The sequence below is a fragment of the Carlito syrichta genome, unplaced genomic scaffold (assembly GCF_000164805.1).
Source record: "Carlito syrichta isolate Samal-C Ts95f unplaced genomic scaffold, Tarsius_syrichta-2.0.1 Scaffold288107, whole genome shotgun sequence".
Classification (NCBI taxonomy): Eukaryota; Metazoa; Chordata; class Mammalia; order Primates; family Tarsiidae; genus Carlito; species Carlito syrichta.
The window spans coordinates 40,236-60,691 of record NW_007232203.1 but is presented as its reverse complement, the minus strand read 5'-3'; the positions used below and the strand labels follow the sequence as shown (position 1 = coordinate 60,691).

The window sequence follows — 20,456 nt, the reverse complement described above, 5'->3', positions numbered from 1 at the left end:
GGGCTGGAGTTATTCAGGTTGATCCCAGCACAGTGCAGTCACTAATTCTATCAGGATGGTACTCAGCTAGGACCCAGGTTATGTGGTTCTGGGGCCTGTGTTCTTATGAATATTCATCTAATTCATCTCTCTTCTTTTTATCATTGTTAGAGTTGATAGGGACTGAAGAGATCATCTGGCCTGATATTTACCAACAAAGGCATTCCCTCCATACTATTCATTCATTTATTTTTCAAGTGCCTATTACATGTCAGGCTCACTGTGCCAGGCATTGGGATCAAAAGACTGAGATAAAATTCTTGCTCAGTCAAGTCAGGGCATGAGGATAACACAAAATTGATTATGACACTGTGATAACTACCCTAATAGGGATGTGACCAGAGGGAGTAGGTGCTTAGGGACACCCAATCCAAATCAAGGAGGCCACTAAAGGCTTCCTGGAAGAGGTGATACTTGAGATGAGTGTTCAAAGGTGAATAAGTTAAAGGAGTGAGAAGGCTTAAAAAAAAAAAAACAAAAAAACAGAACTGAGATTGAGAGCATGACATGTTCAGGAAAACTCCAGGACAATAGGAATATAGGATGGGATAGAGGGAACACAGAAAGGGTAAAAGGTAAAGTCAGACAAAACTGCAGGTAGGCCATAAAAAGTTTATAATATCAAAAGTTTGAACTTTATCCTGATGGGAAGCCATTTATGGGTTCCATAACCAATGCAGATCATGATGAGATAAGTATTTGAGGAAAACCACTCTTGTAGCAGTGTGGGAATGGATTTAAGGAGACCATGACTAGAGTCAGGGAAAACAGAATACTCCAGTAATCCAAGCAAGAGATAGTGAAATTCAGATCAAAGACTTTGGCAATGGGAATGGAAGGAAAGAAACATATTAAATGGGTACAATCAATAGGACTTTATGATAGATTCAATGAGGGGAGAGAGCAATGGAGAAGTTACGAATGACTCCCAAGTTTCTGGCTCAAGTAAGTAGGTAGTTGGTGCCCTTCACTGGCTGAGGAATGCAGGAGTAAGAGTACATCAGAGGCTAGACCATTGCTGCCATTGCCTCACTAAGCTATGGTGTGGCCATGTGCTCTCTGAGGTATGGCCAGGCCATGTTTTCTTAAGCTTTGGCCCTCTCCCCTTCCTTGGGAAGGTGAATCACCTCTTTTTCTCTTTCTCTCTAATTTACTTTCTAAAAAACTATATTTTCTAATCTAAAAAAATGAATACATCAGAGAGAGTGAAAGGAGACAATAAAAGAAATTTTGGACACACTGAGTTTAAGAACTCTCTTTGAAAATTAAAGTGGAAGTGTCCAGAGAGTCAAAGTGTTTATAAATACAGTGCTCAGAAAAGAGATAAGAGAGGAAACGTGAATTTAGGAACCATTAGAGTAGGGGTGACAGTTGAAATCGAAAAAGAGACTAAATTATTTAGGGAGTACATGTAAAGTGAGACGATCTGAAGAACAAATCCTGGGGAAAAGGGAGAAGAGACTAAGCAGGACCAGTTAGAAAGGTGTAAGGAAACCAGGAGAGGAACCATGTCATGAAAGGCTTGGGAAAATATTTTATTTTATTTTTATTTTAAAGATGTGGGGTACAATTCAGGATTAGGTAGATAGGAGGTCATCATACAGGTAAAGTTTGGGCCTCCCTTTGGACCCCACTTCACCCGATTTGAGATCAGCTACCCTTATTGATGTTATGTGCCCCAAAAGATCATTTTAAAAGGAAGAAATGATCAACAGGGTTAAAAGTTTCAAAAAGGTCAATTAAGATCTATCAAGTGCCATTGGGACTTAGCAACAAATATGTCATTTGGGAGACTCTGGTAAGATTAATTTCAGTGGACCAGAAGGGACAAAAGCCCAGTGGCAAGGGTCAAAGGGAATCTAGGAGGTAAGGAAGTGGAGATGGCAAAATAGACTCTTCTCTCAAGAGCTAGGACTACAAAAGGAAGGTGCAACGGAGGGGAAAGTAGAGTTCAGAGAGAGTATTCTTAGTGGCTTTTATTTTCATTAACTTGTTTTTAAGATGGGAGCGACTCGAGGATGCTTAATTCTAAGAAGAAAAAGGCTGCCTCTACTGGAACGTCTCTAGTGACAAGGGGCACACTGCATCACATGGCACTTCATTCTGGTTTTGGACAGCTCATAAAAAAGCAACCTGTGGGTTAGAAGTTATATTTGAATTAAACTAAAATTGGCTTCATTATATTTTTCACTCTCATCTTGCTTACAGGAAAACTTCAACTATCAAACCTACCACCCCTGCCTTCCGTAAAAGAATATTTACTCGAAACTGGAACATATCCAGTTAATTCAGCATCACAATTCTAGCAGCCTTCCAACAATTACAGTGCATTTTGTCAATATGTTTTCGAAAATATATTTTCCAGAATTAGGCATAATATTCCATATATAATCTAAACAACCAGAGTATAGAGAAATTACTTCTCCACTGTAGAGATTATATTTTAATTTATTTAGTCACTCAAAAGACTTTAAACATTCCTCTCTAAGAATAAAGCCTAAATCCTTGCATCTAAAGGTTAAGGTTCTTAAAAGTTAGATACAACCTATACTTTTAGAGGTTTTCTACAATGATTCACTTAGATTGCTCCACATAGAACACTTTGCTTTTTTCCCCCCTAATTTAATTGGTTCTTTTACAGTATCACAATTTTTCCAGGGGATTCCAGGAACTTCTTTTTTTTTTTTTTTAGCTGGATTCTCACTCTCACCCAGGCTGGAGTGCAGTGGCACGCTCATGGCCATCCCAGCGTTGACCTGATAGGCTCCAGCAATCCTTCCGCCTCAGCCTTCCAAGTAGCTGGAAATCCAGGTGTGTGCTACCATGCCTGGCTACTTTTTTATTTATTGTAGAGATGAGGTCTCGCCAAGTTGCCCGGGCTGGTCTTGAACCCACAGGTTCAGGCAATCCACTCAGCTTGGCCTCCCAAAGTGCTGGGATTACAGGCTAAGCCACTGAGCCAGACTGATTCCAGGAAATTTTAAGGAATCCCAATATTACCATAGTTTTCCTAGCTCTAGAATTGAAATCATATCAGAAATGGATATGAAGGATATGGAGACATATCTTCCATCTGATGGAGTAGGCTATGGTCCTCTCTAGTAACACGATGCCCTATATTTTTATGTACCTCTTACCTTTATATTATTTCTGCATAGTTTACTACCCTCAGGTTTGTAAATTTCACATAGATGTGAAACATCCTGATATACTCCCACTTCTCCTATTAAAACAAATCCTTTCAGCAAAGAATCCTCTTCTATTGCTATGTTATAGTTATGATTTCATACCCTAATCTCAAAACTATTTATTATATTTATCTTCTTATGCTAAAGGTTTAAGTGCACTACTTGTTGCACATGCTTTTTGTTGGTCTATAGAAAATGAGCCTATAAATATTGTTTATAACCTGCATTCTTGTTTTCTTTTTTCAACCTAAGGTTATCTAAGGGCATTTTCCTCTACAAGGTACTTATTTCTATATCATTCGTGTGATGCCTGACATATTTGGTTTTGATTTCACTGGGATAATTTTATTTCTCCACTTAAAAATTCACTTAAATCCTTCTACAACAAGGTTTTCTGCCAATGTATGTCCTTCCTTATCTGGGCTCTGTAGAATACAGTCCACAAAACTTTTTAAAAACACCATTTACACAGGCAGTCATTTATTTCTCAAAGCTTCCCTTCTTTTCCATAGTCACTGTCATCACATAGAACAAGAGATAAAAACACCACCTGTGATTTCAGATCTTCCAGTTTGTTACCCAGAACTTAAATAATTAGGAATGCAGTCCCAGTTTCTTCTGAATGTGCCATTTGTTCCCTAAACGAAGTGGCAAAAGTGGGGGACAGTTCAGGGGCTTGATTAGAGGTTCGTAGTAGGCTCTCTATTGTGTCTTGGACTAGTTCCTACCCCCTCCCAATTTTCCACATCATACCTACACAAAGTGACCTTCAAAATCCTTGGTTGAGAGTTTTCCATTATATGAAACATCTTTGTTCTTCTAAAGTGTGGTCACAAGGCCTTCCCATATCAGCTCACGCCAGCTACTTCTCCTAGTGCTCCATGGAGAAAAGGTTCTTAATTTACCCAATGGGATAAGTGTCATGTAGGATCCAAAGGATAAGAGTGTCCTTTATTCCTCTGCTGTTTCATATTCTTCCACTTGCAAACTTCATGACATTAATTTCTCTGCATTTTCCTGGCTTTTTTCCTAACTATTTTTCATCTGCCTAAGAATCTTTCATCCTACTAAGAAGCTAGAGTGTGAAAAAGCATCTATTTAAGCTCTCCCACCTTTTCCTTCTGCTTGCATTTGCAGCTGCTATAATTGGTCATCATTTCCGGCAAGAAGAGAAAGATGGAACTTACCCTGAAGGTCACTGCATTACTGCATATTTATTGGATTGCCAAATATACTAGCTTTTGCTAGAAATGCTCCCTGAAAACCCTAAATGAGCAAAGGCTATGTCTCCTTTCTTACTATGGGTTAGAGTGTGTATGATACATGTTTTTCATTTGATTTTGATTTCCTCGGGACAGAAACTGTGGATCTCTTCAATTTTTCACAGTCCCAACACAGAGACTTGACGGGATGTAGAAACGGATGAGGGTTATTGTCCAACTCTGGGGGTACAGATTTTCCACTTCTATGGGTTTCCCTGTTCTATTTGTCCTTAGTTCTGCAGTAGGTTTGCTAATAGTACTATGAGTATCTTTGGTAGGCAACATCACTGATGGGTCCACTAAAATGCCTTCTCTCTATTTTCACCTATTTTGGCCCCAAGACTCAGAATAATTTTTTAAAAAGTGAATTCTAGTCAAGTTTGAGAAGAAAAAAAGGGAGGGGGGACCATATAGGAAAACAATTAACCAGAGATTATTGAATGAAGTACTTTATTGTGCCTATGTTTTTCTATTTCTTGAAGCCTTTCTTTAAATTGTCTGTTGTTTCAAAAATTTTACATTAATGCCACTTAATATGCTTAGCTGCTTAAATGTGATTTGATGCTTTGAGACTTTAAATAATATATATTTGAATGAAAACACTTGCTAATTTTTGCCTAAATTCGCTTACAGAAAATCTGGCATTTCAGATAATGAGACCATAAAGCAGACCACTAACATAGCAGGCACAGCTGCTGTTTAAACCACAGGCTCTTGAGTACTCTCCTATAAAGTAATAGCAAGTATTTCAGGACAATATAACAGTACCATATTCTATTTTGCCACCTGGGCAGATATGGACACATCTATCCCCTGACAGCTATTCTATTATGGGCAGCAACTTCATTTTATTTTTGTTTACACTCCTGATGATACCTAATGTGCCACAAAAAAATAAGTGTCTCTTAAAACCTGTTCTACCCTATGGCCTGAGCCATTTGGTGAGATAATAGGCATCCTGAGTCAGGTATTTGACCTAAGTACCAGAAGGGGCTCCTGCTAGTGCCCAGGTCTTCTATTTGACCATGGACAACCTAAGTAGCTAGGACTGGAAAGACCTATAGACACAGACCCTCTGGTATATTCCTGCCCTGAACCCCCACCTTGAATGTCGGGTGGCTCCCTAGGGAGGCTGTGGTGACTGCAGTGCCTTTCCCCAGTCAGCTCAGCTTCTACACTGGCTATTCAAAGAGTGCCATCTGCAGGATGAACTGACGACTCAACTACTTAATTCATCTCCTTCAAATGATACTTGGAGAATGTGTTTAAAATTTGTTCAAGAGCTACTAAACATAAAATAACTTAAGTTAAACTTTAATGACAGATGATGGATTGTTTCATCAATTTTTCACAGACATCATTTATATCTATGTTAACAGCTGCCTTAAATGTCTATACCCCAAAGAGCAACTAAGGGTGAGATTCACAGGCACTCCCCACTATTCCAAGCATGGAGACATATTTATTCACGGGCTTTACACTGCTTCAACCTCTCCCTGTGGGCAGTCATTTTCTCAGATTGAGAGAATTCTCTTCCTGTACAAGAGCAAATTTCCAGGAGCTATAATAGATGACAGCTATAACCTCTTTCTGCTTTGATTCAAGACAATTTTGTGAACCTCAATACAGAGAAAGGGTGTTTGAAATTCTCTTCTCATATCAGCCTCAGGTCAAAGAATCATGAAATGATAAGGCTGAAAGAGGTCCCCTCACTGAATCATAACCCTCTAGAGTACTGCTTTTAAGTGAACCCCCAGTCTCCTACTCTGCAACACGTGTGGCACCCTGCCTGACCACATCTCATAAACAGCAAAGAACAAGAGTTTCCATGCTTTGGCTTTCTGTCATTGTTTTTCTAACTTAAGAATTTTTTGATTCCTTTTTAAAACCAACACAATGGCCCTCACCTAATTGAGAGCCTCTAGAAGCAAGAGAGAAAGAGGAGCCCTTTCCTGCCCAGATCACCCTGTTCTCTTCACCTGAATGTGGTGATCACATTGCACAAAATAAAGCAGGTCTCAGGAGGGCTGCTACTGAGAGTCAACCTGCCTTCACAGTGATCAGAGTTGGCTTTTCTATGTGGGCTAACAATTCCAGGATGCTGGGCAGCTCCACTGCTCACTCCCTTCCCTAGAGTGGGGACAAGAGAACAAGGTAGGATTAATTTCCAGACCACAAGACCTATCACTAGAGGCCTAGTTACAGGGCAATGAGTGCTTCATGACCGTTACCTGAAGTACTCCCTGTGTAGTCCATATCTGCCGTTCTCCTTTCCAAAGCAAATACTCCTCCTAAAAGCATGAGTCTTTTGGACGTTAGAACTTTCTCTTCTCTCTTAAAAAGATACAGTCTTAACAGAAAGCAGAGTCAGGGAGTTGTGGGCTCTGTCTGTGGATTACTATTGGCAGGGCAAGAGAAAAGCTATAGTGGACCCCAAACAGGATGGCTTTAGCAGCATCTCTGACTCCTCCACTTTTGGTCTTTGTCCTACACTTTCCATGAGCAAAGAGGCACTCAGAAATGAATTTTATGCCTGGTTTATATACCTCAGCAATAAGGATAAGAACATGACACTGGAATCTGACAGACCTGGGTTTGAATCCTAACAGAGCCCCTGACAAACTGGATGACTTGGGACATTAAAGAAGAAGTTTCTGAACTTCAGTGTTATCTTCCATAAAATAAAGCTAACATTATTTATCATTCAGGGTAGGTGTGAGACAAAATACGTAAACAAATCTTAAGCTCTCAAAAATGTATCCATCTCTTCTTCAGTATGAATTTAAGTGAATGTATCTCTGCTGCTGATGGAAAGGCATTGTCCCATGTGCAAGGAAGACCAGGTGTCAGAGAAGGTGGAGGAACAGTTCAGAGAAATGAAACTGGGGTGGCCATGAGATTTGCTTGGTTTTAACAACACATAAAACACTCTGTTGTAACCTATAACCAAAACATGGGCTTATAACCAAGGTTGGCATTGCCTTGAGGCTATATCAGGCAGACAGCAAGGAGGGTTGAGTGGGTCAGTGCTCTGGGTGGTTTTGGGGATGTCCTTTCTAAGTGAGTAGGGGCTGAGCCACAGGATAGCCCTGAGGCATTAGTACCAAAACTATGGGATATCTCTACTTCAACAGACTATGCCAGGTACTGTAGGCCCACTCTCAGCAGTCAGGGGATGCATGTGGCCCTCTCCCTTCCTTTACCCTCTAACAGACTGGAGAGGCACCCAGAATGTATGGCCATCTGGATATTTTGGATCCATGCCACATCTTGTCCACTAAAAGGCATACTGGGATCTGTGTCTATATTACGTTGGCAAATATAACATATGGCACATATATATGCTGGCAGTTCATTCTGCAGAAGGTCCTCATGTAGCTATGAGGTTTTCTCTCTCTTTTTTTTTTTTTTTTTAACTTTTAGAGTTGGAGTCTCACTCTGTTGCTGGAGTGCAGTGGCACACTCATGGCTTCCACAGCCTGGGCCTGCTGGGCTCAGGTGATCCTTCTGCCTCAGCCTTCCAAGTAGCTGGAACTCAGATGTGTACCACCATGCCCGGCTAATTATTTTGATTTATTGTAGAGATGAGGTCTCACCAAGTTACCCAGGATGGTCCCAACCACTGCGTTCAGGTAATCCTCTTGCCTCTGCCTCCCAGAGTACTGGGATTACAGGCATGATCCACCGTGCCTGGCTGAGGTTTTCTTTTTTATTGTGGTAAAATATACACAAGGTACACAACCTAAAACCTATCATTTAACTATTTTTAAGTATAATTTAATAAATTCACAGTGTTGTGCAACCATCAACACCATCCATTTCCAGAACTCTTCATCTTGCAAAACGGAAACTCTGGACCCATTAAACAGCAACACTTATTCCTTCCTTCCCTCAGTCCTGGACAACCATCATTCTACTTTTTGTCTCTATGAATCTGGCTACTCTAGGTATAAGTAGAATCATACAATACTTTTCCCTTTGTGACTGGCTTACTTCACTTAACATAATGTCTTCTATAGCATGTTAGAATTCCTTCCCTTTTTAAGGTTGAATCATATTTCACTGAATGACTATAACACATTTTGTTTATCCATGCATTCGTCAATAGACATTGGGGTTGCTTCCGTCTTTTGACTATTAGGAACATGGGTGTATAATTATCTGTTTACGTCCCTACTTTCAATTCTTTTGGGAATATACCTTAAAATGTAATTGCTGGATCTTATGATAATTCTATTTTTAATTTTTTGAGGACTCTCCATACTGTTTTCCAAAGTGGCTGCATCATTTTACATGCCCATGAACAGTGCACAAGGGTTCCATATGAGGTTTTCTTTATTCCACAGGTTGTGTCCAATCTACCCACATTCTCTGGGTTCAAAGAAAAATCTTTCTGCCAGTGTGATCTAAAAATGCCTTGTCCACAAGGTAGTGCTGGCGGAAGAGAATGACATTACGGCAACAAGGTTTACCTGGGTCCTGTGAAGTCTCTCAGTTTTCAGCATACACTTGCAGTTCCACTAGTGATGCAATAATGCTCCACGACCTTCCTGTTCTCGGTTGGTTGTTGACAGGTCCTCTCTTTTTGCACCCACAGCACACGAATAGGTACCATCTCTTTCTCCACATCCTGGGACTGGGAGCCTCCCTGGGTGGGAGCTGGGGTGCTGCACAATGCCCAGAGTGGCACTCACATGGAGGGCTGCCTGCATGGTGGGATTGGAGCCAGCCCTGGCTAAAGCTGTGATGTGGCAAAACCTTGCTTTGTTATCCTGATTACTTCAGCAGTACCCACCCCTGTGTCCCATGTGGACATCCTTCCCTGCCTTATTCTTCAGTTTCATTTTACACTGCAACTGAGCACACCTGACAAAATAACTGAGCAGTAGCATTTCATCTGGAAGATGAAGGTTTTTAGGACCCATTTGGAAAACTCCCCAATAGAAAAAATAACAGTATAAATTTTTTGAACAGAAAATCTGAACAGAAACCCTTTTTTTTTTTTTTTTTTTTCAAAAAGAACATTCATTTATTCAGGAAATATTTATAAAACACTTTTTTTTGTTTTTTTATTAATCAATATTTTTTATTATGGTTTTGTGGGGTACAGTTAAGGGTTAGGTGTACAATTACGTTTCATTCAGGCACCCTGTTGATAAGAGGTGTTTTCCCATCCCCAGACAGATATTTGCTACTGCAGAAACACTTTTAGATGATTATACCTTTAGATAAATGGTCAGGACTTCCCATATAGCTTCTTTGTGCAAATTAGAAAATGTTGCCCTTTTTGGATCAGGTGTACAGCTCAGCTAAAAAAATGAATATGTGGAAATGGCAGACTAAATATATTGTGCAAATGACACCAAGGCACATTCCCTGGATACATTCAGCCCTGTGGGTGCATGGCTGTTGAATAGGTACTATCTCTTTCTCCACATCCTTTGCAAGCAGAACTGGAGCTGATCTTCAGCTCCCACTCACTGGCAGTGACAATCGTAAGCAGTAGCCCTGGTGTGATGATGAATCCAGTAATGTCATTCTCTTCCGCCAGCACCACCTTGTGGACAAGGCATTTTAGATCACACTGGCAGGAAGAGTTTTCTTTGAAGACCATAAACTTAGAGGTCTGCTTACCACTTACCTAGTGATCCAAGAGAAGACACAGTCTCCTTGTATCAGGCAGGAAGGCAGCCCAGCAGCCCAGGCTATCAACCTTGCATGACCTATCAAACACCAAAGCCATGGCCCTGGTCTCCCTCACACAACACACATACACACACACACACACACACACACACTCTCACCATACCCATACATGTAGTATCTCACCTGAGCCACCTCTTCAAAGTCATCATGCCTCTTCTGCAGGGCCCGGGCTCGATGTAGGGACTTCCCAACCCCAGTGTGTTTGCTGAGAAAGGCCTCACCATGGTTTTCAATCCAGTCTAACACCTGGTCAAAGAAGGAAGACCAAAAAAAAAAAAAAATGACTTCTTGGCAGAAAGCAAGACATATGACAACACGTTCAGAAGTCCAGGTGGAAATGTCAATCCACTATTGTGGATTTTTATATTACCGTCATTGGTAATATAATAATTCTTTCTATAACTCAATTCAACTCATCCTCTTTGATTTCCAGAATATCTTTCCATTACTTGTTCAGTTCTCTTAACCTTAATTAGTCCATTATTTTAAACAAGTTACACAGACCATCAGGCACTGCATTACCCCCTCTACCTCTACCAACCACATAAAGTCAGACACATGGCAGGAAATTAGGTAGTGACAGTTTGGGCAATACCTTGGCCCTCATCCCTTACTCTGCCATAAAACCATCCACAGTACTGGCAAACAATCCTAACGATCCTGCTTCATTATGACAAGGGACTCCCTTCCTACAAGCAAAGTCCAGAGTAGTCAGTTCCCAGATGGATGCTCAAGATTGCTAGTTACCAGGTCAACAGCCCCCTCTGGCTTCTTTCCACTTTTTTCCTCCAAGCAACACAAACCAAGCAAATAAATTAAGGTCTTTGCATCCTAAGGCTTTCAGTATCTGTGATTTTCTTGGGAAGCAGTGGAGACTCCATGTTCTTCCAGGTTGAAGATCTAGTGATTTGGCTTTGAGACATTTTGCTTGATGTTTAGAGAAGTTGGAACAGAGGAGGCTGGGGCAGTAGAGGGGTAAGAGAAGGGATGTTGAGAAGGGGAGAAAATAAGTTTTCCTGAGGGGTACTTGAGAGGTAGGCTGGAAATTCCTTAAAAAAGCCTAAAAAAAGTCTTGAAATGCAGGGAGGACCAAAGCCTTTAACACCTATTGTGCATTCTCACAGATGGCCTAACAAAGATGTGTGCATGCCAGGATCAAGGGAGATAGTTTATCTTCTGATCCTGAAGAGTTGGCATTCAGTCAATCAGGTGGCCACAATTAAATCAGAATGATAGTATAGACACACCTGTTAGAGATCCTGCCAAGACTCAACTGAGCCCACTCCATTCCTGCTATACTAACCATTAACTAAATGTTTGATGGATTAATTATGTACTAGCCTTTCCAGATTTTAGGAGGACCTTCTAGAAAATGATTTAAATGAACTGGGTCTGCTTAAAAGAATGCTTTAATTCATTCCTGGTTTTGATGTTGTTTGCTTGTTTTGCTGTGTTTTTGAGTCAGAGTCTCATTCTGTTGCCCAGGCTGGAGTGCAGTGGCATGATCACAGCTAATTGCAGCCTCAAACTCCTGGCTGGGCTCAGGTGATCCTTCTCCTCAGCCTCCCAAGTAACTGGGACTACAGGTGCATGCCATCACACCCAGCTAATTTTTAAAAATTTTTATAGAGACGAGCAATGTCTCTCTATATTGCCTAAGCTGCTCTCAAACTCCTGGGCTCAAGCAATTCACCTGCCTTGGTCTCCCAAAGTGCTGGGATTACAGGTATGAGCTATCTCACCTGGCTCATTCCTGTTTCTTACACAGATTGCTCTGTGGCAAGCAGAGGTAGACCAGATCATTCCACAGACTTTAGGCATGGGAGTTTTGGCTCTATGGACTCTACTCTTTGGTTTCACTTCCTGAGACACTTGGGAGAGAGATATATATATATAAATATATATATATATATGTTTTGTTTTGTTTTGAGTTGGAGTCTCACTCTGTCACCCAGGCTGGAATGCAGTGACACACTTATGGCCAACGCAGCCTCAACATGCTGGGCAGGTGATCCTTCTACCTCAGCCTCCTGAGTAACTGGAACCACAGGTATGCTCCACTATGCGCAGCTAATTTTTTGATTAACTGTAGAGACAAGGGCTCACCATGTTGCTCAGGCAGATCTCGAGCCCCTGAGGCAATCCTCTTATCTCCGCCTCCCAAAGTGCTGGGATTATAGGCATGAGCCACCATGCCAGGCCTTGGAATATATTAATGCTTGGAATGTGCAAAGTATAGAAGTCTTCAATGTCTTTAGTGATGGTATCATATGAATATAAAAATTAGATTTAACAAACACCCACTTGATGAAGACAGAAGGTCAAGTAATTGTTCATTACAATAAAGAAAAAAATTGTTTTAAAAAATGATTATCTATACATTAGGCATGGATGTTTTAAACATATATATGTGTATGTGCATATATACATAAAACCCCTTAGTAAAATCTTGAAATGCAGGGAGGACCAAAGCCTTTAACACCCATTTTACATACATATATGTATATTATATATATATTTTTTTTTTCCTGGAGGCATATCCCTAAAAAGAAATTTTGGTAGTACTGAATTCATACCTTTTGTAAACACTGAAAGGTGGCATTGAAAAATAACTCTTTCTTAGAAGAGCCTTTATTTCTCTAGAATTACTTATGGTAAAATTTCAACCACAAAAATCAGGAGAGTATATTTTTACTTGGCTTGCTACAATTAGAGCCCACAGTTCTGTTTACTCTGCTTCATAATGGGAGTTGTGAGCTTCAACATGCAAGATCAAAGATAAATATTTCTAGTCACAATGTTTCCCATATATTGTGTACCAGGTATAGTGAAGTTTTAAAAGTTTTATTTGGGGATACTTTTTTTTATATATAAAAGAACTGCCCATAGTCTTTTGTCAATGTTTGAAATTTATAACAGATTTTTCAGATTACAATTTTTAAAAATTTAATTTTGAGCAATTCGGTGTGTCTGCCTGTCTGGCAACATTTTATTTAATTTTTTTAGTCTCCAGCTTTAAGAAAATTGATTATTCTATTGTTGTTGTTGTTATTCTAAAGTAAAGTGAATTGGTTGAAGAGGAATATTTTTCATCCAGTAGTTCGCACACGGTTAGTGTTTGTACTCTTCAGGAATGATTTCACAATTTTTAAACTTTTTAAAATAAGCAGTTTGTTTCCTTTTTAAGTTATTTTGCTGTGTTTAAAATGTCCATTCATTTTCAGCCAGTGATACTTAGTTTCCTTAATTAGTTATGCCTGCATCACTTAAAAACCTATTTATTTCAAATTTGAGAGGCTCTTAGTTATAACTTAACTTTAATTGCTCTTTGATATTATATTGCCACCATTTAGTCCAACTTCTGCCATTAGAATTGAAGCTGTGGGGAAAATGTGCAGTCTTGATGAGGGTTCAGGAACTATGCAGAAATCAGTATAACAAATAAAAAAGCACATGATTTAGAAAGTGAACAAAAGTATTTTTGTAACACATAAAGACCACAAAGGTACTCAAAGATAAATAAACATAAGCAATATATGAGGCATTGGCCAGGCTCAGTGGCTCAGCCTGTAATCCTAGCACTTTGGGAGGCCAAGGTGAGTGGATTGCCTAAGCCCGTGGGTTTGAGATCAGCCCAGCAACTTGGTGAGATCTCATCTCTACAATAAATCAAAAAATTATCCAGGCATGGTAGCGCATGCCTGTAGTTCTGGCTACTTGGAAGGCTGAGGTGGAAGGATCGTCAGAGCCCAGCAGGTTAACTCAGGGGTGTCCATGAGTGTTCCACTGTACTCCAGCCTGGGTAACAGTGAGACTTCAACTCAAAAAAAAAAATATATATATATATACATATACACATACACACACACACACACATATATGAGGTATTATTTAAGATGCTGATTTCTGATTTCTGACTATTTAACTTCAGACAGGCCATTAGAGCCATTGTTAGAGATGCATACTTTTGGACCATATTCTTTCTCTCTCTCTCTCTCTCTTTTTGAGCTGGGGTCTCATTCTGTCACCCATGCTGGAGTGCAGTGGTGGGATCATGGCTCACCACAGCCTTGACCTCCTGGGCTCAGGTAATACTTCCACCTCAGCTTCCTGAGTGTAGTTGGGACTACAGACACGTGCCACCACACCTAATTAATTTTCTGTAGGAATGAGATCTTGCTATGTTGCCTAGGCTGGTCTTGAGCTCCTAGGCTCAAGAAAACCTCCCACCTTGGCCTCCCAAAGTGTTGGGATTACAGACATGAACCATGGCACCTGGCTTATATGCTCTCTTGACCCTGATTCCATGTCCTTCAACCCTGGGACTACAATCCAGCTTCCCAGAGATTCTGCACAGCACAGAAATGTGCTTCTGAGTAGACACCAGCAGTGCCCGACAATTACATCACACACCACAAATTTATGTGAGGCCTTGGAATTCTGGGTATCTGTCAGTTTCTAGTAAGGGCAGGCCCCAGAATCTGTACATTTCTGACTGAAGGAAAAACTGACTTTGTAGCCAAACCCTGGATCCTACAAGCACTAATTATAATCTTTTCCTTGTTCAATTTCTCTCATCTACAAAGTATATTTAAAATATTTAATTCCCAATTATAGTCACAACAGTACAGGACGATAGTTATTCGCATGTGTTGATGGCTTTGAATTGGTATTTAAGCATTTCCAAGATTAGAGCTTTTATCCTTTTATTTTTGTCTGAGGGGTCCTCAGGAAGCAGAGAAGCATGCATGGTATATGAATATTCACATATTCAGATATCTGTCTTAAATTGTGCCCTAGTGCCAGGCACTACAGCAGCCCTGGGGGCAGGGCTGCAGCAGCAAACAAAGCAGGCTTGGTCCAACTCCAATAACTCAGTCTACAGGGGTAATGAACACTAGACACTAAATCACGCAGTTCATCATGACCTGCAAAGGTGAAGCATGCCAACAGTCAGATGCATCCTCGCTGGGGAGTTAGGGAAGATGTCTCTGAAGAAGTGAGGTTTAGCTGAGATCTGAGAGAGAAAGTAGGACTTAACCAAGTTAGTAATCGAAAACACCAGCATGGCTAGAGTAGGAGGTATGGAGGAAATGGGCCTGGAGAAGGCACAATCCAGGTTGTGGTGAGCCCTGCTGTGCTGAATGGGAGATTCCAGGAATCATCCCTAGCACTGAAGGTTGCAAGGAGGAGAAAGACACCGTCAGATTCTCCGTTAAAAAATATTGCTTCAGCCGGGCTCGGTGGCTCAGCCTGTAATCCTGCGCCTTTGGGAGGCTGAGGTGAGTGAATTGCCTGAGCATGTGGGTTTGAGATTCGCCTGGGCAGCGAGACCTCATCTCTACAATAAATCAAAAAATCAGCCGGGCGTGGTAGTGCATGCATGTAATTCCGGCTACTTGGAAGGCTGAGGCGGAAGGATTGCCGGAGCCCAGCAGGTTGAGGCTGTGGTGGCTGGAGCGGCCACTACACTCCAGTCTGGGCGACAGAGTGAGGCTCCAACTCAGAAATATATGTATATATTTATTGCTCCGACTGCATTGTGGAGGATCAACTGGGGAAGGCAAGAGTAGAGTTGGGAAAACAAGAGGCAGAAATTCTGACAAGATGCTCAGGCAAGGTCAGTAAGGCTCACATAGTGCTCATGGAGAGACAAGTTAGGGGAAAGGAATGCCATGACTCGGTAATTGGCTGTGGGGTGATGGGGAAGCAAGTGGCAGGCTGACTGCCAGGGGCATGGCTTGAATAACTGGGTGGAAGGTGGAACTAGTCATGGGTATAGAAGCAAATGAGTTATGCAGGGTAGCATAGACAGACAGTTTTTTCTTAAAATTTCTTTCTCTTTCTGTACTCAAACTCTGGTTTTCATAAATGACAGTGATTGGTGCCACTGAACTTGAGTGGGAAGTAACACTCAATGATAGCTGTCTATCAGATTCTGACAAAATGTATCTTTAGTTTCAAAGAAGTAATTTTTATACTAAGGTTTAAAATAAATTATAAATGGTTAATTTAGCTGGATTTTTTTTTTAAGATGTGGGGTACAACTCAGGATTAGGTATATAAATGGTCATTGTACAGGTAAAGTTTGACCTCCCCTTGGTCCCCACTTTGCCTGGTTTGAGATCAAGTACCCTTACTGCTATTGTGTCCTCCCTCACTCCAGCAGTATTCCACTACTGCCTAGCTTGATCTTAATAATAATAATAAAAAAACACTAGGGATAACATATCACTTAAAAACAATGGAAGTAATCCTTGCATTCTTGAAAGGGTTTTTCACTGGGGTACAGTTTTTCAGCAGCCTCTTAACCTGACATACAAAGTACTCTGTGGATAGCCCAACAACTTCTCAACACTATCTCCAGTGAGTTTCTGCCTCACCCCTCAACACCCTAAAAGTGGCTTCTCATCTCCTGAGTTTTGCTTTCACTATTTTTTCTTTCACCTGAACTGTCCATATCCTCTCCCACCCCACTCCCTGGCCTGGTGCCCATTTCCCAGGCTATCTCCTCCTCATCCTTTAAGGACATAATTGGCTATGAAAAGCTCTGTACTCTGTAATGACCCATCTAGGCTAGGGTGGATGTTGCTCTTCTCTGATTCTGTTCAAACCACAATTATTGCCCATAGGCCTGTCTCTCCGACTAGACCCCAACCTCCTTGTAATCCCAGTAGACAGCATGGTCCTTGACACAGAGTGGTTGCTTAATATACTTTTAACTGACCTAAATTCAAACTGATCCCTCCAACACAGGACTTTGGGGTGACTGTCTCCCACTTCATACTCCCACTGCAATTCTTTCTTACAGTTTGCACTCAGAGTTTCCCTCTTTGTGTATCTCTACCCTCTCCATTGCCCCGCTTGTCAGGTAGTTAGTTCCTAGAGGACGGAAAGGAGTGTGGGTTTTTGCCATTTGTACCCTGCCTTTCCCTCTCCACCACCACACAGCATCTTTGCCTGCACCTCACACTTTGAAGATTCATAATAACTATTTACAGCTATGAATTGCCAAGTGCAGAAGTGACCAAGGCTCCTGCTCTGCTCATCTTGAGAGAAGCTGTGTTACCCCATTCAGGAGGAGGTCTGATTTTGCCCTGTCAGTGGGAACAAGAGTGCAGGTAAGTCCGGACTCCTCACTGTGACAAAATGCCGACTGTCTTTTAACAACTTGTAAAGCTCTTCTTCTTTTCTCCTACCCTGGTTTTTCAACCAGAAATTAGTCCTTTCCCAGAACAGTTTTTTCCAAAGGAGACATTTGCATCCCGAACCAGATTTGGGAGCCAATCTAACAATCATTATGCATAATTCCCTAATCACCCCCTTTCTTCCTCATCTAATTGTATTTATTATAACCAGCATGCAATCAAGATGGAATGCCTTTCAGGGCAGGAGACAGTCTTTTCCAGCTGCAAAGGAGAAGGGAAAAAGTCCTCTTGAAGAGAACTGTTAACAATAATTGAATAGTGGCTGAGAATGCAGCTGAGTTCATGGCAGATCATTCCACTCTTAAGGATTTTGTAGGTCCATGTACCAGGAACCTCTTCTTAAACCTGTTCTAATTCATTCAGCTCTCTGTTCATACATCACTAGCTATATATGACATAGTACAGGGTCATTTGGTTTGGTGTTGTTTTATCTCTACCCCCAACCCCTGAAAGAAAGTCCCATGTGGCCGAGGGTTTTGTCTGGTTCACTGTCCTCAGAGAGTATTTATTGAATGGGTGAGTGAGCTGAAAAAACCGGATGTGAAAACTTCCTGTGTGGTTAAAGGCAAAACCATGGAAGAAAACGGAAACATTCTGCAAACAAGTGGAATTGGAATCCCAACTCTCAGATAGTTCCTCATGTGGCTCTCTCTGATAAATTATCTTATTTGAGATGAGTTATTCACTTCGTATCATAACTTGATCTATGGAGTGAAACAAGCAAGATGCTTGATGTTTTAAGTAAATGGAAGAACTCCTCCCTCCTCTCTCTTCCCTCCCAGTCCCAGTTCCCCACCCTCACCCATTTTTTGTAGGTGAATGAAGGAGACTTTACATCAGGCATCTGCAAGACATTTTGTTCTGTTAAAGGCTCAAGTACGTACAACATGTAAGAGGACTCAGGAGAGTCCATTGCATCATTATTTTTGCCTCTCACACAGTACATGGAGCATTGGTTCTGAAGGGGAATGGCTGGTACATGGCCAGTTCCACTCAGCTCCCCATTGGGCTGTGGCTGGAGAGCACGCAGGTGCCACCTAAAAGACCCAATTACTAGTGACTCATTTTCTGTCCTCTCTTTGGAACAAGTATGATCAAAATAAATGTCTTGTTATGATGAGAGAGGTCATCATGTTTCTGAGAGGGCTCAGCTGAAACTCATTAGCAGGTATATAGACTCTCCTTCCCTGAGTGCTGCAATCCTGAACCCAGACAGACCTGATGCTGGGTATTAGCTGGTTGAGAGTCCAAGAGACTGAGTCTTGGCTGCCCAACCCTGGGGCCCTTTAGCTCCAGCTAGCTCACACCTGTCCCTTCCCGAAAGAACTGAGGTTGGGGACCTGGCACCTCCCTGAGAGAATCCCTCAGCCTAGTGCCTTGATGGCTGTTTAGAGTCACTGTACTTTTCATCACTTAGGCTTTAAACTCTTGTCAGAGGTTTTGAAACTTAGAAATGCTTAAAAATCACCTAAAGCTCTTTTTAAGACATAGGCACCACCTCATCTGCAGATTCTGAACCAAAAAGTGTGGAACAGGGCCTGATGATCTGTTTTTAAAGCCCTCCACTCTGCCCAGATGATTGTAACGCAAGGATCCAAGGACCACATTTTGAGAAATACTGTTACATATTCACATATGACATCTCTTGCTTTTTGTAACAAATGGACAGTTTTAGTGATTTTTTTCCACAGATGCTCTCAAATCTACACTTGTTCTATCACCCTAGTTTATGATCTATGGCCATCCAGCATGACTGTGGCTCCCAGTCTCTTCCCATCCCAACCCAGTCCACCCACTGACACCAGATTATTCAAATTTCACTCTGACTGCATGTCTCCCCTACACAAAATCCTTAATAGCTCCCCATTAGCGATCACGTATGAATCCTTTATCCTGGTACTCAAGGCTCCAGAATTAACGTGTTGACATCAAGGACGTCATAAGGATAGGGATTATCAGAAAAAGGTGATCCTGGTTGGTGACTGTTTTGTCACTTGTTAACGTAATAATAAAAAAGGAATTGAAGACATTAAAGATGTTTAAAAAAATTGCTGTGGATCACAAAAACCCTGAGACTCAGTAACTCCTGGCAAGAGACTTCTTCTCACTGAGTCCTCAGGGCCCACCAGCATCCATCTCCTGCCAGATGGAGGTACCTAAGTCCTTCTTGGAAAGTGCTCACCATGGAAGGACTGCTCTTCAGTCAGAACAGAGTATGCATTCATAAAATCAAAGTAAATACAAAAGTAGACACCAAAGGGGAAGGAAGGTCATGGGGGGAAGGGAAGAGAGGCAGGCGGGAAAGGGCAGAGAACAGCAGGGTATAGTGTGGGAACTAGGGAACCAAGAAGAAGAGGTACCAGAAGTCCATGGGGTTCCAGACAGGAAGGATATGAGCCTGCCAGAGGAAAAGCCTCTAGCCCATTTCCCAGCCCTGCAAGTCTAGGAAACACATGGAGAGGATGGCAACCCAGAGTCTTCCACATTAGCCTCTTACTATGAAGACAGGGATAGAGTGCTCCCTCTAAGATCAGGGACACCAGCGAGGCAGATGGGCATGTTTCACTTCAATCAAAAAGCAACCCTGACATGCAGGATCCTCCCTCCCTCACCCTGCCTGCCCTACCACCTACTCCAACTCAGCTGAGCCTCAACTCTGTGCAACCCTGGGCATTCACCCAGCCCAAAGAATCACTCATTATCTACTTGAAAGTACTTGGATGTTTGGGTTATCACCATCAAAAAAACTTAATTGAGAACTTTAAAACTGCTCATTATGACCATGGGCCAATGGATGTTATTCAAGATATGGCTAAAGAACAGCATCACCAATGCTGAGTTAACATAATTATGACTCTGAAAATAAATAAGAATGGGTAGTATCTGTTTTAGGGGAATTTGTGTTAGCTGTAGAGGGCAATTTAAAAATGAGGGGACATATGGAAAAGGGTGTTTGGGTCTGAGTAGGGCTGTCTTGGTGGATCTTTTTTTCTTCTTCTTGAGTTGGAGTCTCACTCCATCGCCCAGGCTGGAGTACAGTGGCATGCTAATGG

The 20,456-nt window shown here is 41.5% G+C and overlaps 1 protein-coding gene across 2 annotated transcripts in view; it reads right to left on the bottom strand.

Annotated features, from left to right (window-relative positions):
• LOC103255420 (kalirin) overlaps positions 1-20,456 on the bottom strand; it is a 234,685-nt gene that overhangs the window by 176,232 nt on the left and 37,997 nt on the right. For both annotated transcript variants that reach the window (XM_021710102.1, XM_021710103.1), the window contains exon 5: positions 10,319-10,441. In XM_021710102.1, the coding sequence (XP_021565777.1) occupies positions 10,319-10,441 (123 nt within the window). The remainder of the gene's footprint in view (positions 1-10,318; positions 10,442-20,456) is intronic.